The 19949-nt window shown below is 40.1% G+C and overlaps 1 protein-coding gene across 7 annotated transcripts in view; it reads left to right on the forward strand.

Moving 5' to 3' along the window:
- Positions 1-19949, forward strand: part of BCL9 (BCL9 transcription coactivator) — a 505695-nt gene that overhangs the window by 407368 nt on the left and 78378 nt on the right. For all 7 annotated transcript variants that reach the window (XM_069202611.1, XM_069202615.1, XM_069202616.1 and 4 more), the window contains one exon: positions 5991-6304. In XM_069202611.1, the coding sequence (XP_069058712.1) occupies positions 5991-6304 (314 nt within the window). The remainder of the gene's footprint in view (positions 1-5990; positions 6305-19949) is intronic.

A 19949-nucleotide genomic window follows, 5' to 3' on the forward strand; every position in this document is an offset into this window, starting at 1 on the left:
CACAGGAGATTAATTCAAACACCTGAGATCCCTTATTCCTCCTGTTTTATATAAATGATATATGTAGTTCACTTTCCAAGTCCCGTTTGTGACTGTTCTTGGCGCTTATTCAGCTAGGTTGCCTGGAACCAATTTACTTCAGGGCAAGTCCTTTCACTATGCCTCCTGGCTCAAATAAACTGCTCATTAAAAGATCCAAACAAGTAGGTCGTGTTAATAGAAGGACGTTTTGAGGTGTTGCATGCTCAAAACTGTAAGCTTATTTTACCTTATAACAGGGGTATTTTGCACTTTCACAGATATAAGGCTCTAATGGCAGTGTTCTTGAGTGATGATCCGCGGAATTAAAAGCAGAGATTTGAATCTGCAAGCACTCTGTGGGTCTTTATAGGTCTGGTGATAGCCAAGACATTTTGATTTTATTACACATATATGCATAATGTACTACGAGGGTCTTTCAGTCAGCTATCTTCACCCATTGGTGTTACTGTATCATCACTCACATTTTTCTTCCACCGATTACAGAATGGGGCACCGGGCCATCCCACTTCATTCATTGTAAAAGGGCAGAAGACAATCACTCTGAATTAGCCAAAGAGCCATCCACACACAACGTAGTTCGTCCCTGAGGGCCTTCTATAACAATGGGGGTTTTCTTTGACTAAATGTTTTCTTTCCTTTTTTTTTTTTCCTTCAGATTGATTGAGGGTTCAGCAGCTTCCCAAGCAATAACTTTTGAAAAAACTATGACCAAACAAAACAAGCAGGACAAAGCGAAAATGTTGGGTGGTAACAATCAGTCCCATTGGCTCTGCCAAGGCTTGTTTCTAGGTACCTATGCCTTTTTGAAACAGTGCGTCAGGCTGTTTAAACGTTTTCAGCTGTGTCTACCGAGGAGATTATCAAAAAATTGCAAATAGAGGAAATCATAAAAATTAGCCTTACAAATATGTAGCACAATCATTTCCATATTTCAGTACTTGTATATTTGGACTAGAAAAGGGGCACGTCGACTCAGCTAATGAAGTGCTGCACACCCATTACACTAAGGAAGCATCTATACATTTGCATGTTTGCTTTTAAACTAGTCTCAACCACTTTAAATAGATTTTTTTTTTAACCTCTTAGGTGATCTGTGTTAAACAGCTATAAAGCATTTTTCCAGTGGTCTTCATCTGCATTAATTTTCTCCCTTGTGGAGTTTTACTGGTGTATTCAGGCCCCCCCTGCTAGTGTTTCCCTTACAGAACATGTACCTGTTGTGTGCGTTTTGTTTGCCCTTGATAACAGGGCCATGATCTTATGGTCCTGTTTATTTAGCCGACGCCATTCTTCCTGTTGCTCATCTTTGTGTACATAGAAACGGGTTTCATTATTGACTTAAACCACAGTAGTGAGTTATCAAGTGGAAAAGCCAGTCCGAAAAATAGACTCCTAAGTGTACAAACGCATTTAAAGTGATGCAGTCGGCTTTAACAAAAATTCTCCAGTTTTCAGTTATGTAAAGCAGACAACTAAACTGTCTGTTAATTTGAGCTGTGTACTGCTTAGATGCTTTTTGTTTATTACCCTCTACTCAACCATTTTGGGTAGAGACTCGTTATTGTGGAATTGTGTAATTGTGTCGCCCCAGCATCCATTCAAAATATAAATTTGAAAAGCGTTTGGTCTCTGCCCAGGTCCTTGGCGTCTGAGCTTCTTCGGTTATTTAAGGCGTCATTTCAGAATCTTTCCTTTAGCCTCCAGATCGTTGTTTCTTCGTTTGCATGGGTTGTATTTTCTTTCCCTCAGTTGATTTTGTCACATTATTTCGTACATATATGAAAGTCCAAATCGCCTCGAGTTTGTGCTGTGACGTGTAGGCCTTTTCATCAAGAGTCCAACCGATCTGGGGAGCTCAAGTGTACATCTTTATAGTAGGCGTTGTTGGTTAAGCTGCGTTTACTTAGTCACTTTGAGGCCTTTCTAGTTGTCATTTGCACTTTAAACTGGAAAAATAGGCTATCCCCTTTCTTATAGAGGAATTGCGACACTCTGGACCAATAATACACAGGTGTTCAATGCATTGGCAGAAACGCTGTTTATTTTAATAAATCAAAATTGCTGGTCGTTCTAATATTTTGTTTCTCGTTAAAGACTGTTAATACCTTCTAAAAATGGGGTGAATTTACTAATGTAGCCAGTAGACTTCCTGTTGGACTGTGGAATTCTTGTAATTCTATGTAATAAAGTGGTGCCATCCATAAGCTGCAATTGAAATGTCCAATTAACAATGGTTCTCTTCATTAAAGCCTTTTAATGGTACTGCTTCTACGTTTTTCCAAGTACTGTTATTGTTTTTTTTAAATATGTATGGATTGCAAGCAAGGGTACAAAGGTATTATTCCAAAGTTAGGTAATACAGGATTTATTTTACAATCGTCAAGCAAACACTAACATTAGGTCACACAAAAGTCATACACAAACTGACATTTTGAAAGTTGCTCGATTGGTATTATATCTCTTGTTGATACCTTGCTTGGATGGTATATTATCTGAGCTTTCCAGATATCAAGTACTGTAGAGCTGGTGATCTACTGGGGGGGAAAGCAGAACTGAAAAGCTGAGGGGAAGGGAGTTGGGCCTTGGTCTGTGACGTTCTGTATAGGCCTACCTGTGGTAGCCATGCATGATGACCTGCTGTATAGGGAACTAAGCGCCCGTCAAAATGCCAGTGGATAGTGCAGATTTCTGTTCTGATGCACATTGAGGGGAGGGTCATGAGGTAACCTCTGGTGATACGGAACGGGCTGGGGCATAACTTCAGAAGGGCTTCTTGGGATTTTACACCCCAATAATAAATACATTCTCTATTAAATAGTTGCATATGTGTGCTTTTAGTTGGCTATGGTGAGGTGGCTGTCTGATTTCACCTGGGGTTTTTACGTGCACACACTCTTCTCTGAAGTTCTTAACTGTTGGTTATTTTACAACATATTGTCATTTAACTAACCCTAATCCGCACTTCTCCCCTTTTCCACTGCCCCTTAAGTCCCTCATGTCCTGCTTCTCATGTAATTATTTTACCATATGTCAGTGTATATTGTTGGGAAATGTGAAGCCGACATCCCCCATTAAAAAATCTCACTGACCAAGGTACTCCAGTGAGAGCGGATTATACGTTTTTAATGGTGCAGCTTCTTGCGTATTAAGGTTTTGCCTCCCAGTGGTTGGGGACAGTGCTGTTTTCAGGTCTTCGTTTTGAAGGCACAGCAATCAGTCGGACCTGTTGCTAACAATATAAATAAGTGGACTTGGGTCTGTATTAATCTCACCCTCATGCATTTGCTGTTTGTGTATCCTTCTGCTTCCACTCCAATGCTTATGTTAAACTGCAAGGTGGACTACTTTACCACTCTCTGCTCCCCCCGGGCTCCCTGATTGCATTAGCACATGAAATTCAGACCTATTGACTTTGCCAGCGCTTGTTCATGCACTTTCCAAAATTGATTAATACGAGTGAAGTACTCAACCCTGCTATTTTAGAGCCTACCAAGGCACCCAGGTGCATCTTGCCAGTCCTGTTAACCGTACAGATCATACCATCTGTTTTGTACCAGTTCTTTTGTCATTTAAATGGCATTATCTGTGCGTCGGATCGCTAAACGGGATTTTATTTCCCTTAAAGTTTTATTAGCCCTAAAACAGCACTTAGGAGCATTATTGTATTATTTATTCTGCAGATATTCATACATTAAATTTGCAACAAGGAAGCCTTGTGAATGGAGCGCTGTACTCTACTGTCATTCCATTCCCGGCCCTAATCGGAACATTTTGAAAGGAAAGATTTTTTTCTTTCATAATCCTCCACTCCATCTCGATGGTGGGAGTAGATGATCCTGTTTGGTACAAAGCAATGACTAAAGGTCTCAGTGGAAGCCAGTAACAAGTGACGGCTCCATTTCCATGTGGCTTACATTTTCAAAGCAGATACCTGGGTACTGAAATTCACTTATAGCCATGAATAATGCGAATGAGTGCTTAAGGCGAAGATCCTTCGTATGTGACAGGGCTACAGGAATAGTGTTGGCAACAGGAACCACTGCTGTAGAATTCTCCTTTTTAGGTTGAGCATTGCAGCGCGCAAGCTCTGTTTTTCCGACGTGTTGGTACGTATCTGGGCTTTTAACAACGCCCACCTCACGCACATGACTACCACTCGTTCGTGGGCTTGCCCTTCAAAAAATACGTTGACATTGGTAAATGGTTTACCTTTGTCCATCCTTGGGGAGGTTTTGTGACCGCCTTGGCCATCACCCCTGTTACATGGCTAATTGGACTTTTGCCGATTAGTTTAACTGCGAGCCAACCTTTTTTCCTTTTGTGTGTCTCTTCACGCGGATGGTGGCTGTGGCGCTGTGAATCGGCTCCCTTATGTGAAACTGTTTAACTTTTAATTTTCTATTTATGTGGCAAGAAAAGTCCAGTTAGGAATTTACAACACTAATAGCTCTAACTCGAGCAGATACGAGACCCGTTGGATTGCAAATGCTTGTTTTGTGAGTAGTTGATTTCAGCATCCCAGATGTCGAAAGCCTGTGTTTTTGCCCCTAGTTCTGTTCATTGCACCCAGAATGACAGTCCCTTTATGCATTGAAGATTAGCGCGTGCCTGCAGATCCTGCCAGTGGATGGTTCGTTTTAGGACATCGCTACAACTCGCAGGGTCTATTTTTCTAACCGTGTTTTCGTTCTTAGTGACTTTCCATTTTCTCGTAGTTTACTCGGTCCAGGTAATATCTGCCTATCCGAAAACCTTTGGCCACAGAAAGCAGGGTGTCCCACAAGTTAGATTTGTTTGCCTGCCGCATTTGTCAGTGAGTTTTTTACTTTCAGCTAAAATGTGTTGTTACCTGAAGGTTTGAATGTTGGTAGCCCGAATCAGCCTTTTAGCTTCTTAGATCATTTAAATGAGAACCATTGCTTTGGGCAGTAATCATGTTAGACATTTGCAGTGCTTTCATATTGGCAAAGCCATGGCAGTTACTTTGCTGTTGTGGATGTGTCATCCCTTATAATCTGTGTTTTTTTGTTTAATTTTTTTAAATAAATTCGTTCTCCAGCCTGCTCTATTGTGTGCTTTGTTTCAGCATATGTTGAGAGCTACCAGGGGTGGAAGGTAAAGTTGGAGCCACACGTTTATTATGGGATGTACTGGTATGCTCATTTGAGGACACCTTAAAAAAAAGTCTACTAAGACTGCAGGGAGTGGCACAGCTGTGATATAACCTGCAGATACCTTCCTAAAACACATCACTGATACGAGGTTTATCCGGCAGGTTTATTGACTGACGCTCCAAAGTCTCACCAGCAGACACCTTTCAGAATTCAACTGCAGGGAAAACCGGACATCTAATACAACATATACTACATTGGGCATACTCTCTCCAGTCTACCCCAGACCACCCTCAATGGGCAAACTCGCAATCAGTCACATATATCCCACGCACAAACGGGTGAGGTAATAAGGTTGGTGGTGTGCTATATGAAGAAAAGAAAAAAAGCATGATACAATGTGGAAGTCATTTTTGTTATCCAGGGGGCAGTTATTAGAGCATGGTTGATTGTCTGTGGATTATATTATAGAAGCTGAGCAGTCTCTGCTTCAACCTGCTATTGAATCGTGTCCGTCTGATTGAATAGCTAGCTGGAGTATCCTTGGCTGAATATCAATTTCTGCACGGTGCACTGCTTGGTTTCTTCGCTAAGAGTGTCTGACTGCTGTTGCCATGGAAACAGCTTATTTCAATGTCTACTTAAAAAGCATGTATTTTTATTGTCTTTGTTTTTCTATTGTATAAGAAAAATGTGATATAGGTTTGAACTGACAGCTATTTCCAAGTGTATTTTAATATACAAAGGGAACAGCTTTGTTCGTTCACTATGGGAACTGTTTACTCCGAATTATTTGGATGAAATTATAAACCTGATTGACTTAATTTTATTCTACAGCCCAGTACAAAAGCAGGAGGTGATGGTGCGTCCCCCTACAGTGATGTCCCCATCTGGTAACCCGCAACTGGATCCCAAATTCTCCAGTCAAGGGAAGCAGGGGGCTTCCGCTATCCAGTCGCAGCCCTCCCCGTGTGACGGAAAGAGTGGAAACCACACCCCCAAGTCCTTGCAGGCCCCTGCTGTGAGCATGGGACTCAAAAATGGGTCTGGCAATGGAACAAAAGGGAAGGGCAAAAGGGAAAGAAGCATATCTTCAGATTCCTTTGATCAGAGAGATGCCGGCACTCCCAACACGGATTCTGAAATCAAAGGTGTGTTCTGCAGATTCTTTTCATGTTATAACCGCCATATTGGTACTAGCGTGCCTACAGAAGTATCAGTTTCTTTTAACAAGTTGTGGTGTCTGTAAAGTCAGGTGGCACTAGAGTATCTTTGTACAGTACTATTACAGGATTAACACTGTCATCCAATTTCAGTCTCTGATCTTTTAAAGCTGAATGAACAACTGAAAACTCTGCAGGAAAGTAATTCAGTGTTCATGCATATACAAATATAAATATGCTTATGTATCATCTGCATATCTTCATCTGTTGTCTAAAAATATTTTCGTATGATTGGTTTTACAAAACGCACCTGGTTATCATTTTTAAGGTTGGTTGTGAAATAAGGCAAGGTAAAATGGTAGAATGTTAATGGATATTGTTCCTCAACATGCCCTTTATTTACGAAAAACAGTTACTTTATCTTCACTGGTAATTAGATAAAACCATTGAATTTTTAATGTTGAAGATAGGATGTTTTGCATCACAATTGTTCATACTTACATTGTTACGTTTGGATAAGGCAAGTCCAGATAAGACTGTGGGATACAGTCAATACACTATAGCCTGCCATAGCAGGCTATACAGGCCACTAAAGGCTCCCTCCAGTGTTAGTTCCTGAGCTAAAGTTGAGTGTCTTTAACAAGTGAGCAGGACTTTAATAGCTGGTATAGCCCAGCTAGAAGGCTATTAAAACATTCCACCACTAGAGGGCAGAATGTTCTAATGAATATAAAACAAAGGCCTCGCAGAGCCTGAGGGGATTACAATCCTCTCGTACTCTGCAAGATCTTTATTGACAGCTGTTACTGTGTGAAAAACACTGGAATGTTGGAGCTCTGGCTTTTAGGAGCCATTAGAAGCCTCGAGCACTCCATTGTCTTCATTGGAGCTCCCAACATTCCAATGTTCTAATATAGCCTTAGAACCCGCCGTAGCGTGCTCTACCGGCTATTAAAGGCCCGCTCCCCGCGTTTTAACAAGGGAGAGGGACTTTAATAGCCGGTGGAGCCCGCTACGGCGGGTTCTAAGGCTATTAGAACATTCTGCCACACAGGGCAGAATGTTCTATTAAAAAAAAAAAAAAAATTTCACGGAACCCGAGGGGATTAAAATCCCCTCGGGCTCCGTGAGGCTTTGTTCACAGCTGTTGCTGTGAACAAAGCGAACATTGGAATGTTGGCGCTGGGGCTTTATAAAAGCCCGCAGCACTCCATTGTTTTCAATGGAGCCTCCAGCATTCCAATGTTCTAATATTCTTTTTATTCTCTTATGGCTGCTGTGATTGTGTGCAAAGCTGGTCCATTAGGTTTTTCAAAAGTAAACCTCCCCACTGTTGTCACTTTTTTGCCATTATTGGATGTAATAACAGGAACTAGTGGAATTGTTCCTTTGCTATGTTGTGGTTTCTGTGCTTTCTTTTATTAGGGTTGTTTTGGCACCAAATTACCTCTGGATAAACGTTTTAAATTCATTTTTCAACTTTATCTTGGGCTTTCTCTTTGAGTCTTCAGCTTCTCTTTTCATTCTTTTGGTGTCAGAGCTTATGCCAAACGATGTCACTGTATGGAGAAAGTACCCAAGTCTTATATGCATGTTTATTCTTGGGTGTATCACCCTTTGGTGACAGACTGACCTTATGAGTGAAATTGTTCAGTGTTTAGGTCTTCAACCTATATTCCTAAGATGAAAGGCTAGTTAACTTTTCCAAACGAACATTGGCTGTGTCAGTAGGTCTGGCTTATAAATGAAAATGTCTTCTGTGTAATTCATGGGTTTAGTCACTCAGTAAGTCATCACACATGTTCTGTTACCCAACTTTGCACTTATGAATCCATTTATCCATCCACTGATTCAGTCGTGGACTCACCCTCTGGCACAGCCACAATAAAGTACACACACACACACACGCATGGATGTATGTATTATTTAATGTTATTTTTATTACAAAATCTCAGGGACGTGGAATTCCTATCGCCTGGGACATATTGTTAGAGGTCAAGGGCAACAAGTTTTCATGTTTCTTTTGTCCTTGGGGCAAGTAGGATCCAACTCCCTGTAGTACAAACCCTTTGGGCCTGCTATGGAGAGATGAAGGGCTCTTTTGCTGGGTGGTAGTGAGGGAATCCGAGGAGGACGACATGGGAGTGGGAGCACCAATAATGATTGAAGGACTGGGTGCTAGAGGTTCTAAAGACTGTGACGATTGGTATGTGACAAGGGTTTTTTTGAGTGTCTTGAAAGAACGTACTGATTGAGGGGAAATAAACAAAGGTAAGGTGACCTCTACTGTTGCACGTATCACACACACCAGCAATTTTGTGACTGTCTACGTAGGCTAGTGTTTTAGAGCAACAGTTTAGCCAGTAGCAGAGATGGCATCTCGTTGGATGACTGCTGCTCAAGCCCTCCCTCGGGTTATAGAGGACAGCTCTGACATAGGATCAGAGACTGCCACAGCAGATACTGAGACAGCATCTGAGGGGATATGACAGTGGCGCAGGCTTAGTGATTTTTCAGTCGGAGAAGTCCCACTCGATAACTCCTCTTCCAGTAATTGAGGGAGGTGATGAGGACAGTCCTGCTGTCCCTCCGCAAGCACAGCAACGGGACAATTGCGGGTTAGCCCAACTCAGAGAGCAGGTGCATGCGGCAGCAAGCACAGAGAGAGAGAGTACTCTCTTGGTAGCTCCCCAATTTAGTTCAGCCCCAAATTCCACCACCCAATTCGTATTGTGGAGACATCAAAATTATCTATCAAAAAACAGACTGGTTTTGTAAGGCAGGCACCTGTGTTTTTGATCCTGGGCTCGGCGGCCATATAGGGAAACATACTAAACCCAGACATTTCTGGAAACTAGACATCTGGGGGAGTTCATAGAGGTGTGACGTGTGAATTCCCCAAAGTTTTCTTACCCAGAATACCCTGCAAAGCTGAAATTTTGAATCAATTTTTTTTTTTTCTTGCATTTGTCACACAAACTACAGGAATATGGTGGGATCCACAAAATTCCTACCACCCAGTGTTTTCCCACCTGTCCTGATGATAACACTACTCTCCTTGAGTGCGTGTACCTAGTGCCTGCGTCAGGAATGGATCACCCCAGGGTCAACAGTTGCCCTCATATAATGACCAACAGTGACCCTTGTGTGATCTATTCGTGTTGCGGGCACTAGGCCTACTCACACAAGTGAGGTACCCTTTTTATCAAGAGACTTGGGGGAATGCTGGGTGGAAGGAAATTTGTGGCTCCTCTCAGATTCCAGAACTTTATCACCGAAATCTGCGATGTCAGATTTTTTTAAAACAATATACCGTTACGTCTGCTGGACTCTTCTGGTTGCAGGGATATATAGGCTTGTAGGTTCATCAAGAAACCTAGGTACCCAGAGCCAATAAATGAACTGCACTTTGCAAAGGGTTTTCATTCTATACCAGGTACACAGCAATTCATTTACTGCAATATAGAGTGAAAAATAGGTATCAAGAAAACCTTTGTACTTCCAAAATGGGCATAAGATAAGGTGTTGCAAAGCAGTGGTTATTTCCACATCTCTGAATTCCGGGGTGCCCATACTAGCATGTAAATGACAGGCCATTTCTCAAATAGACTTTACACACTGTCTTACATTTGGAAGGAAAAAATGTAGGGAAAGACAAGGGGCAATAACACTTGTTTTGCTATTCTGTGTTCCCCCAAGTCTCCTGATAACATTTTTACCTCACTTGCATGGGTAGGCCTAATGCTCGCAACAGGAAACACAACATGGACACATTTTCCAAAAGAAAACAGACCTGTTTTTTGCAAAGTGCCTAGCTGTGGATATTGGCCTCTAACTTAGCCGGCACCTAGGGAAACCTACCAAACCTGTGCATTTTTTAAAACTAGACACCCAGGGGAATCAAAGATAGGGTGAATTGTGGGGCTCTCACCAGGTTCCGTTACCCAGAATCCTTTGCAAACCTCAATATTTGGCAAAAAAAACAAAACTTTTTCCTCACATTTCCAGGGGTGTGGAATTTAATCAAATATCTACTTGTCCATGGGACTGGTTGCTTCTTAAATCTACTTGTCCTGTAAAAACAAATCTACTTGTCCCTTTGGTGCCATGTAGTGGCGACAAATTATGGCAGAAATCCCATTAGGTAAGCACTCTGACATTAGCCTCTCTGATTACTATAGCAGGGCTTGAATACTTGCAGTTTCAATCCCCACTATAGCAATTTCCTTATTTTGCAACCTTTCTGCAGATCTACATACCGGGGCTGGAGGAAGCAGAAGTTCCAGGGCTGGAATGTCTGAGTCTGCAAACCTACTAACTTGCATGTTTTAAGGATTTTCACCAGCTCTTCCCTAATATTGTCCCATAATGAGAAACGCTGGAAGTTTACTTCTGACAATGGCAGAAGTAGAGGTTCTTCCAGGGTTAGGAAAAAAAGTGGTTGGAGGGAAAGTGAACTTTCAAATGCTCAATATATTTTCACATGAGCAAATCCACACAATGTATTTGCTAGTGCTAAAATACAGTTAAATATCTTCTAGGAGTATGATTTCCTGGTCTACTTCTGTAAATTCTTCTGCATTCATGAACACCACTATTCCATGGGTGCACCTTTGAGACTTTTTTTTTTTTTTTAAAGAATTGGGTCCCTAATTAGGTCTGGCGTTAACGAAGACATTTTGTTTTTGATTAAACTTCTATTTCTCCCTCTATCTATCAGCTGGCTTTACTGTGAATGATCGCATTCTGCTCTTCCACAGGAGCATTTTGGCACACAAAGTAGTTTTGTTTGGTGCCAGGAACTACTGTGGCAATCAGTGGCGTAACAAAACTGGAGGCCCCCTCTGCAAAGATTATGGATGGACCCCCCCCCCTGCAAAGAATATAGAGCCTCCCTCCCCCCCCCAAAGAATAGAGAGAGGACCCCCGCCCTCAGCAATGAATAGTGAGGGGGACCCTACCGCAAAGATTAGAGGGGGACCTTGAAAAGACTAGAGGGGGCCCCCCTCCATACTCACTCAGGGTAGGTGCTTTGCCTTGGGGGGGTGAGGGGGGGGTCTGTAGGTTGGCTGCAGGGCCTTTTACGCCACTGGTGGCAATGTGTGCTTTTTTTTTTAGAACAAGTTTTTTTGTTTTTGCCAGTGTTTGTTACAATGGTGAGGGCCGACAGCTCCCGCAACAATAAAGTGTTACAAAAGCCATGTCAAAGCAAGACATGCATTGACGAAACCAAAAGACTCACTAATATGTTTGATCGCTTGGCTGTGCCAATGCTTGTTTATTTTCATGCTTCCTATAATCTTGTCGAAAATGGTTACACTGATTTTCCATTAGGAATATTTTTGGGAAATGCTAACATACATCAACATTTTATTAAATGACGCTTCAGAGAAATAGCACCTAAAATTTCATTGTAGCGAAACATTTTTTTTCCTACTTGCATTGTTTTCTGAACATTTTATTTTGAAAGCAAAAAATTATGACTCTTGCTTATAAGCTTCTGCAAATATTTGCATCTAATCAGAGCATTCTGGGAGCATTATACTAAGCATCATTTTGCTAAACTTTTTAAATGTGTGTACACTTTTTTTTTTTTTTTTTTTTTTACTGGAACCACTGTCAGTAGTGCACTGTGACCTTTAAATGTTTATTTACAGTGCTCACTGTAATAACCTCCTAGCTGCTGGGCCCCCATCCACCTCCCCAGTGCTGAGCCCTTTTTTGGCTATTTGGGGTAATTCGCGCTTAGGCCTTCATAACGTTTTGTCCACATAAGCTATCCACACCAAATTTGCATCCTTTTTCCCCCCCAACATCCTAGGGATGCTAAAGGTACCCAGAGTTTGTGGGTTCCCCTGGAGGAGACCAAAAAATTAGCTAAAGTACAGTGAAAATTTCGTTTTTTTGTTTTTTTAAATGGAGAAAAAGGACTGCCGAAGAAGGCTTCTGCTTTTTTCCCTGAAAATGGCATCAAAGGGTTTGCAGTGCTAAAATAACCATCTTCCCAGCTTTCAGGTACAGGCACATACTTGAATCAGAAAACCACATTTTTCAACACAATTTTGGCATTTTACTGGGACATACCATACTCTTTACTATTTTTTGTGCTTTCAGCCTCCTTCCAGTTAGTGAGAGGAATGGATGGGAAACCAATGCTGGATCCCAGAAAGCTAAACATTTCTGAAAAGTAGACAAAATTCTTAATTCAGCCAAGGGTCATTTGTGTAGATTCGACAAGGTTTTCCTACAGAAAATAACTGCTGAAATAAAATAAAGAAATTGAGCTGAAAAAAAAAAAACCAGCCATTTTTCTCAACGTTTTACTATGTAACTTTTGGCAGCTAAGCCTGTCAGGCCTTCCCGAAGAGATTATAGCAAGATAGTACAAACCTTCTACCCTTAGGGTTTGTCGCAGGGGGTAACCAACGTCAAAACTCTTCTCTACAAGGATCAGCTATAAGAGTTTATGTAACAAAATACCTGAATGCAGGCTTCATCACTGCAAAAGACAATCCATCCTTAAAGGCCTATTTGTTTTAATGTGTTACAGAATAAATAAATGAGGCGCCTGCTTTTGTTGTAACTTCTCATAATAAACACAAAAGCATTTGAAGTTCCATTTGCTAAGAAACATATCAGGCCTATATTTGTTGTCATAGATTTGTCACTATAACCAATAAAGTCCTACTGTATTAAACGTTAGCTTCTGAAAAAGGCAACAGCCAGGCATACAGTCATTAATTTTCAAAAGCATACACATTTCTAGTTGGTAATGTTTTCTAAGAGAATTCTCACTGTGCAGATCTTAACCCTGTATTCTATACAGTTTCTCAGAGGGGTAACTAACACCAAAACCCTTGCCTACTACAGTAAACATAGATTCCATGTACCAAAATACCTCCTTGTTGGCTTTTCTACAAAGTAATAACTAAACTTTAGACTTTAATGTATGATTTTCACAATCAGTATGTCAGGCCTAGCGCCTTTTCATAAGTCAGTCAGGCCTATAAACGTTATCATTGGCTTGTCACCATAACCAACTCTGTTTAAGTTTTTCATGAGGCAACCATCAGGTTTACTGTAATAAAATTACAAATGTGTACACTAAGTTGTCAAAACAGTATCTGGCAAATCTTTTATTCCCACGGTTTGTTTCGGTAGGTAACTAACACCAGAATCCTTTCCTACTGCAGTATGTGAGATTCCTTGTAACAAAAACCCTGTCAACATGCTTTAGCACACTGTAGTAGCAATCCATCCTATGAAGCCTGTTGCTTTAACTAGGCCTGCTGGGCGGAATTATTCCGCCAGCGGATTCAGAGGTATTTGGTAATTCCTTGTTACTTTGTAAGAATTATGCCATTCCGCTGGTGGAATTGATATGCAGTGTTTGGTTTGCAGTACCAAACCACCCCCTTACCCCTCACCCTCCCCACCCCAAAAAAAAATAAAAACTGCAGATTAAAGTTTAACCTGCATTGATTTTTAAACAGAGAGGGACAGTTCCCTTTCCTGGCCCTATTTAGTAACCGCTGACTGCACTGTAGTGCATACCCTTCCATGTAGGAATACCCCTCAGTGCACTTACATATCCTGTTTCTTAGCAAAAAAAGTCAATTTTTTGCTTTGAAAATAGCTCCAAATGCCCACTACTACGCCACATCATGGAATTCCGTTGAATTTTAATGTAGTTCTGTGAATTTAAAAATCCACCAATTCTGCATACCCCTAGATTTAACAAGTGCTTTGCATAAATAAAGCCTACTTGCTTTGTTGTAACCTTTCATTATAAACAGGTCACACCCAAGGAACTTATCTATCCTAGTGAAACAATACGGTCCATAGACTTTAGCATAGGCCTACAGTATTGGGCATAAGCTGTCAACCATCATGCATTGTTATAAAATTACAAATATGTACAAAATTAGTTGTCAGACTCTTTCTCTAGGCCTTAACCAGAATCATCATTGAAAATCTACTACTCCCAGGGTTTAACAGAGTGGGTGGCAACACCAAAACCCTTGTCTATTATCTAAATTTGAGATTGCATGTCGCCAAATACTTGTCTACTGCCTGCAACAGTGTTATAACCATCCACCGTTAGAGGTCTATTGACTTTAACAATGTTGTTCACTATAGATAAGCGATCGCTACTGCCTTTGTCATAACGTCTCCTAATAAACAGACCAAACCTATGACATCTGGCATATTTCCCAGTGTGCCATTCGGGCCTATAGCTGTTACTGTTAGCTTATCATAACCAACTCAAGCCTACTGTGCTGAGCGTAAGCTTTCCCACAAGCCTAACTTGAGGCAGTCATACGATCGAAAAAGCATATTCTTTATCCCTTGTTTGTTACATTGACGTCTTCATGGTGTCCAGAGTTTATAGAGTAGTGCTAGAATTTCACATTTCATTATAATTACACTCAATTAACTTGTATCCTGAAATGTTTAAAAACTAGGAGCCATAGTACTTGGTGGGGTATAGTAAAATATGTGCAACATACAATCAAGTGAAACAGCAGCAGAATTACACAAAATGGACAACGGAAATACACATTCTTATTGATATTACTGGTTGCTTGCATCTTCCATTTAATATTTTGGTGGCACTTGCCCCACTCTAAATTAATCATCCACCTTCTAATATCCCTATATTCGATGTGCTTTAAAGATGGAAGTAATTCACCCATATGTTTTGTGTGAGCTATATGGGAATACCCTGATGAATACATTTGTGCATGGGTTTCCACATACTTTGTTTTTACCAAGTTTTTTTTTTTTTTTACTCTAATTTTTGCAGATAAATATCATGGATTTTCAAGGCCGGTAATAATCACCTGGAATTGTTTTAACCTTTATTCCTCTGAACTTGCTTGGTTTTATATGTAAACTCTTAAACCATGTGTCTCAATGTTCCCTTCCTTGCTCTTACAACGGTTGCCAGTAATTTACTGCTCTTTGCTAATGCTTTATCATTATACTTATTGTGCTCAGTTCAAGTTTTAGTGGGCAGTATACAGTTCTGCTGGATGCTCAAGCCAATCCTTCCAGATACCCATTTCAGTGCTTTAAAAAAAATAATCCTGTTCAAAGATCTCCCTTCCATATAACTGATGTATATTTTCCAGCTAGTTTTTTTCAAATACCTCCATAGATCTATGACCAAGATTGTAATACTCTTAGATAATCCTGCAACTCAGTTTGTTCTAATTCCTTCGGATTCTGTTTCTTCAATTTTTTTTTTGTTTAATTAAAGAAAACAAGCATTTGCAATACAATAGGTCTCGCATTTGCTAGAGCTGTTGGCACTGTAAATGCATAACTGGGCTTTACTTGCCACATAAATTGGTCAACCCTGCCGGATAAACTGGTCCAAAAGGAATTCCCTGCGAAGCATTATGGGGTGATTTTTCAAGTGCAGCGAATATTGTAGTATCTGGACTGTAATATTAGAACAGCCTCTAGAGGACACCATAATAAAAATAGCATTTGTAAGATACATGAGATGTAACCATACAGTCGGCCCCTAGAGGGCATAACATGAAAATGAATTGCAGAAAATAATGCAGTGTAACCATATATGTAGCCCCTAAAGGACGTAATGCCTTACACAATTTGAGGCCTAGCAGGCCTACTGCAGTACTATCACAAATCAGAGTACCCCCAGCTGTAAAACAAAAGTTCCAGCCATGAGAGAGCTTAAAAAGGCATTGAATGGTTGGAGAGGTTATTATTTGGTACGCCCCCAAGCTAGTTTGGGACCCTGATATGACCTACACATAAAGTGTCTGTTGTGCTGAACTTTTTGGTGATGGCCCTTTTGTCCTAGGACCACTACACGGTGAGTTATGGGCAAAAAGGTTTTGTAAAAAGAATGCCCCAAAAAGCATCATCTGGCCATTTTCCAAGTGCAGCAAATATTGTAGTATCTTGATTGTAGTCCTCAGAACAACCGCTAGAGACAACATAAAAAATTACATTTGGAATAAACATGGTCGTGTAATCATATACTCAGGCCCTACAGGACAGAACACGAAAACAGAATGGCAGAAAGTAAATGCAGTGTAACCATATATCTAACCCCTAGAGGGATTAGTGCCCTACACATTTTCAGGCCTAGCAGGCTTACTGCAATACTATTACGAACAAGGCACTTAAAACACAGACCACTCAAAGCTGTAAAACAAAAGTTCCAGCAGTGAGAGAGCTTGAAAAGGACATTGAATGAAGGGAGAGGTTGCTGTTTTGTGGTTTCTCCCAACCTAGTGTAGGGTCCCAGAGATGAGTGTGCGCCACTCTGAACAGTTTGGTGGTGGTCCCATCTTCATACAACCACCACATGCTGAGTTATGGGTGAAAATGTTTTAGAAAAGAAATGCCTCGCAAAGCATTATGGGGTGAGTTTCCAGAGTGCGGTGAATATTGTATCTGCTCTCCCACTGTCAGGAGAGCCACGTTCAGGATTTTTTTTCTTTCTATTGTAAATACTCCAGTTTGTATATTTTTCAACTGTTAAAAATGTATGTAAATGGTAGTCATGTAAAGGGCTCCTCAGATCGAGGTAGCATTACATGGAACTTCACGTAATCATGTTTAAGCGCTCCTCTGATCGAGTTTGCACTATATGAAACTTTTATAAAAATATATATATATATATGTATATGTATATGTATATATATATATATATATATGTGTGTGTGTGTGCAGACACCACAAAGAAACAGTGGCATGCCCAAAACGAGGAAGAAACATACGGCCACCCACCATAAAGCGGTGAGGCTAAATAATCATAGTGCGCCACACTAAGGTATATGGCTGATTGTGCAACAATCCGTGTAACTGGGTCAGTCTCCAAGGTGGTAAAGCCACAAGGCTGGACAAACTTACAGCATTTTCCTAGAAAATCAAGGGAATTTTGAAAGGCAGGCCAAGGAACTAATAAAAGTGATGGGCATGGTGCAAGCCCACAGATGTAGATTACAACATGTCGAGACAGTGCTTGCACGCTGCCTAGGCTCGACCTAAAAAAGCAAGAATATCATTAAGTCTCCAGTTTTGGGAGCTAAGCATCCCCTTCAAATGTTTGCACTCTAGTTCTTCCGGAAGACCATCACTTTAGTTTTAGCTACATGTATTCTTAAATAATTCACTTTGCAATCATTTGCTAATTTATCTTATGCTCTTTGCAATCCTAAAGGTGTTGAGTTTGATAAGATATTATCAACTGCATAAAATAGGCTAGCACATAATAATCAAGCAGTTTTGGAGGCAATGAATAAGCATTTATAACTTGAGGAACATACTGAATATATGCTGATAACACAAATGGGGTAAAGAATACAGCCCCGTCTTTGACTATTAGACTTCTCTGTTTTTCATGCCCAATTTCTTCCCAGTAGGATTCCCGTCCAGGACCCAGAATGAAGCTTCAATATTAATTTTTGCAAACCTGGTGATATTTCTATTGGTATTTAACACAGTGGTAAATTCTATATATGCAGCACATTGAAGTTCTTTACTTTTTGCATATTTTTCTACTAATAATTTTATTAAAAGACATCCATTAATAGTCTTTATCCCAGTTGACGTTTTGGGAGTATTGTGACATTTCTACTGATTTGAAGTGATGCAATAACTCTTTTGCCTAAGTTTTCCCAAGGATATCCATCGCTGCTGTGATTTGATAATGCTCTGGTTATCCTCTGTTTCTTTTTATATTAATTGGGATTTTATTTAATAATATTGCAGCCTTACGTAAAGGTGACAGTACTGGTCCATGAATTATAATTTGCTTTCAGGATATTTGACGAGAGACCACCTGGTTCTTGTGTCCTTGAAGAAGGGGCATAATGTAGGCACCTTTGGTGCAGGGGAGCCCACAGCCCTCCAAGGGGTCCCACCCCATTAAGGGGGCCCCCATTCAGCCCAAAGTCAAGTTATCTGAGATATGGGAGACTCTGAGGCCCCTCGTCACATTCTGCAGAGGGCCCAATCATTTTGCTTTGCGTCACTGCCTTGAACCACATAAGATTTTAAAATAAATTCAGTTTCTTTTTACAGATGGGAAGGAGACCTCCCGAGCACACACTTATGCTTGCTTTTCTACCTTAATCAGCATGTTTTTATTGTGATAAGCATTTATTTTGTGGTGCTATAAAGTGCTATGAAGTACATAGACTCAATAATGCCAAGTCTCTTAATTGACAGATTTGACAGCCACTTTTTTCCGGAAATGTTTTCTTTCAAGTCCCAAAAGACTTAGGTTTTTATTTTCATAAGTGCAATGGTAACATCCATCCACTTTAATTCTTTTGTTTCCCACTCAGCCTCCTTATTTCTCTCCTATTGTGTTTTCTACGTCTTTATGAGGGAATCCTTTTTCGTTTTTCTAGTTTAAATTCTTCTCTATTTTTATTCAGATTTTCTCCATTGAGGTCAGATCTTTTTGTTTTTATTTTTTCGATTTCCAAGATGATTGTTTATTTTAGCATGCTCAGTTTTTTTCATTCTAAAATTGTTATAAATTTCTAAGGTTTCACTTGGACATTCTCAGATGTGAATATTGCGAGATGAGGTCAGTTGTTTTCTTACCATTATTGTAGGTATCTTAGTAGGCTGATCACTAACCATTTACCTTTCATTATAGTAAGATCAAAGCTTCTGGAACTTTTGTCTAATTTCTTTATATAATTCATCAGATGTACACTCTCCTGTGTTTGGATGCAATATCCAAAACTTCCTGAAAATATTTTTTGCAACTTACAATCTAGAATTGTGGAAGGAATGTGTGCATATAGTTCCTAAGTAATACTGTTGGTGATTAAAGATATTTCCTTCATACCGCCTTAATTATTTGTATTAAATTATTTAATACATGGTTATATTGTTGATGTGGTAGAATGTTGATAACTGTTAGTATTAATTTCTTCAGAAGATTTCTTTGTAGGACATGTATTGGTATAAACGAAACGTGACAGTAGATAAATTCCTCAGTCTTAAAATATTCTTTCCTTCTTGATATTTGATTTTACAGAATCTAGCAAAATCGTACCTCCCTTCTGTACCCTCTAATTCTCAAGTTCCACAATTTCGGTTTGCTATGTTTCTTGCAGAGTAGCTGTTAGTATTTGATGTTCTACTAATTCAGAGTCTAAGAACGCTTTGTTCATCAAAGGCCTGAAATATTCCAGGACAACAATTTTAGTATTGAAGTATCAGGATTTATAAGGTTTTTTTTAAACTGAATAATCAGGATTTTTTGCCTCTGCAATCCAATTCCAAGTGTAGTAATCTAGTTTACCAAGCTTTTTCTGCCTTTTCTTCATTATAAATTAATCTTTCAGGTTTTGTTCTCATCAGATATTATTGGTTCTGTACGCTCGTTATACATCAGTAGCTTCTTTGTCTGCCTCTGCCCTTATTTTCACTAGAAAAGCTGTATTTGTAAGGCCTGAATCTCACAAATCTATATCCTATCCTAGGCACCTTATTTCATCACCCGCCTTTAATATTTAATCTACAGTCATACTTGAATAAACACCCACCACTGCCATGCTGCAGTCTAAATGTTTATCGTTTGGTAGTGATACTGAGCTGATCTAATTAGTTATGTTCTCCAGCACTGGTA

The sequence above is a fragment of the Pleurodeles waltl genome, chromosome 8 (genome assembly GCF_031143425.1).
Source record: "Pleurodeles waltl isolate 20211129_DDA chromosome 8, aPleWal1.hap1.20221129, whole genome shotgun sequence".
Lineage (NCBI taxonomy): Eukaryota > Metazoa > Chordata > Amphibia > Caudata > Salamandridae > Pleurodeles > Pleurodeles waltl.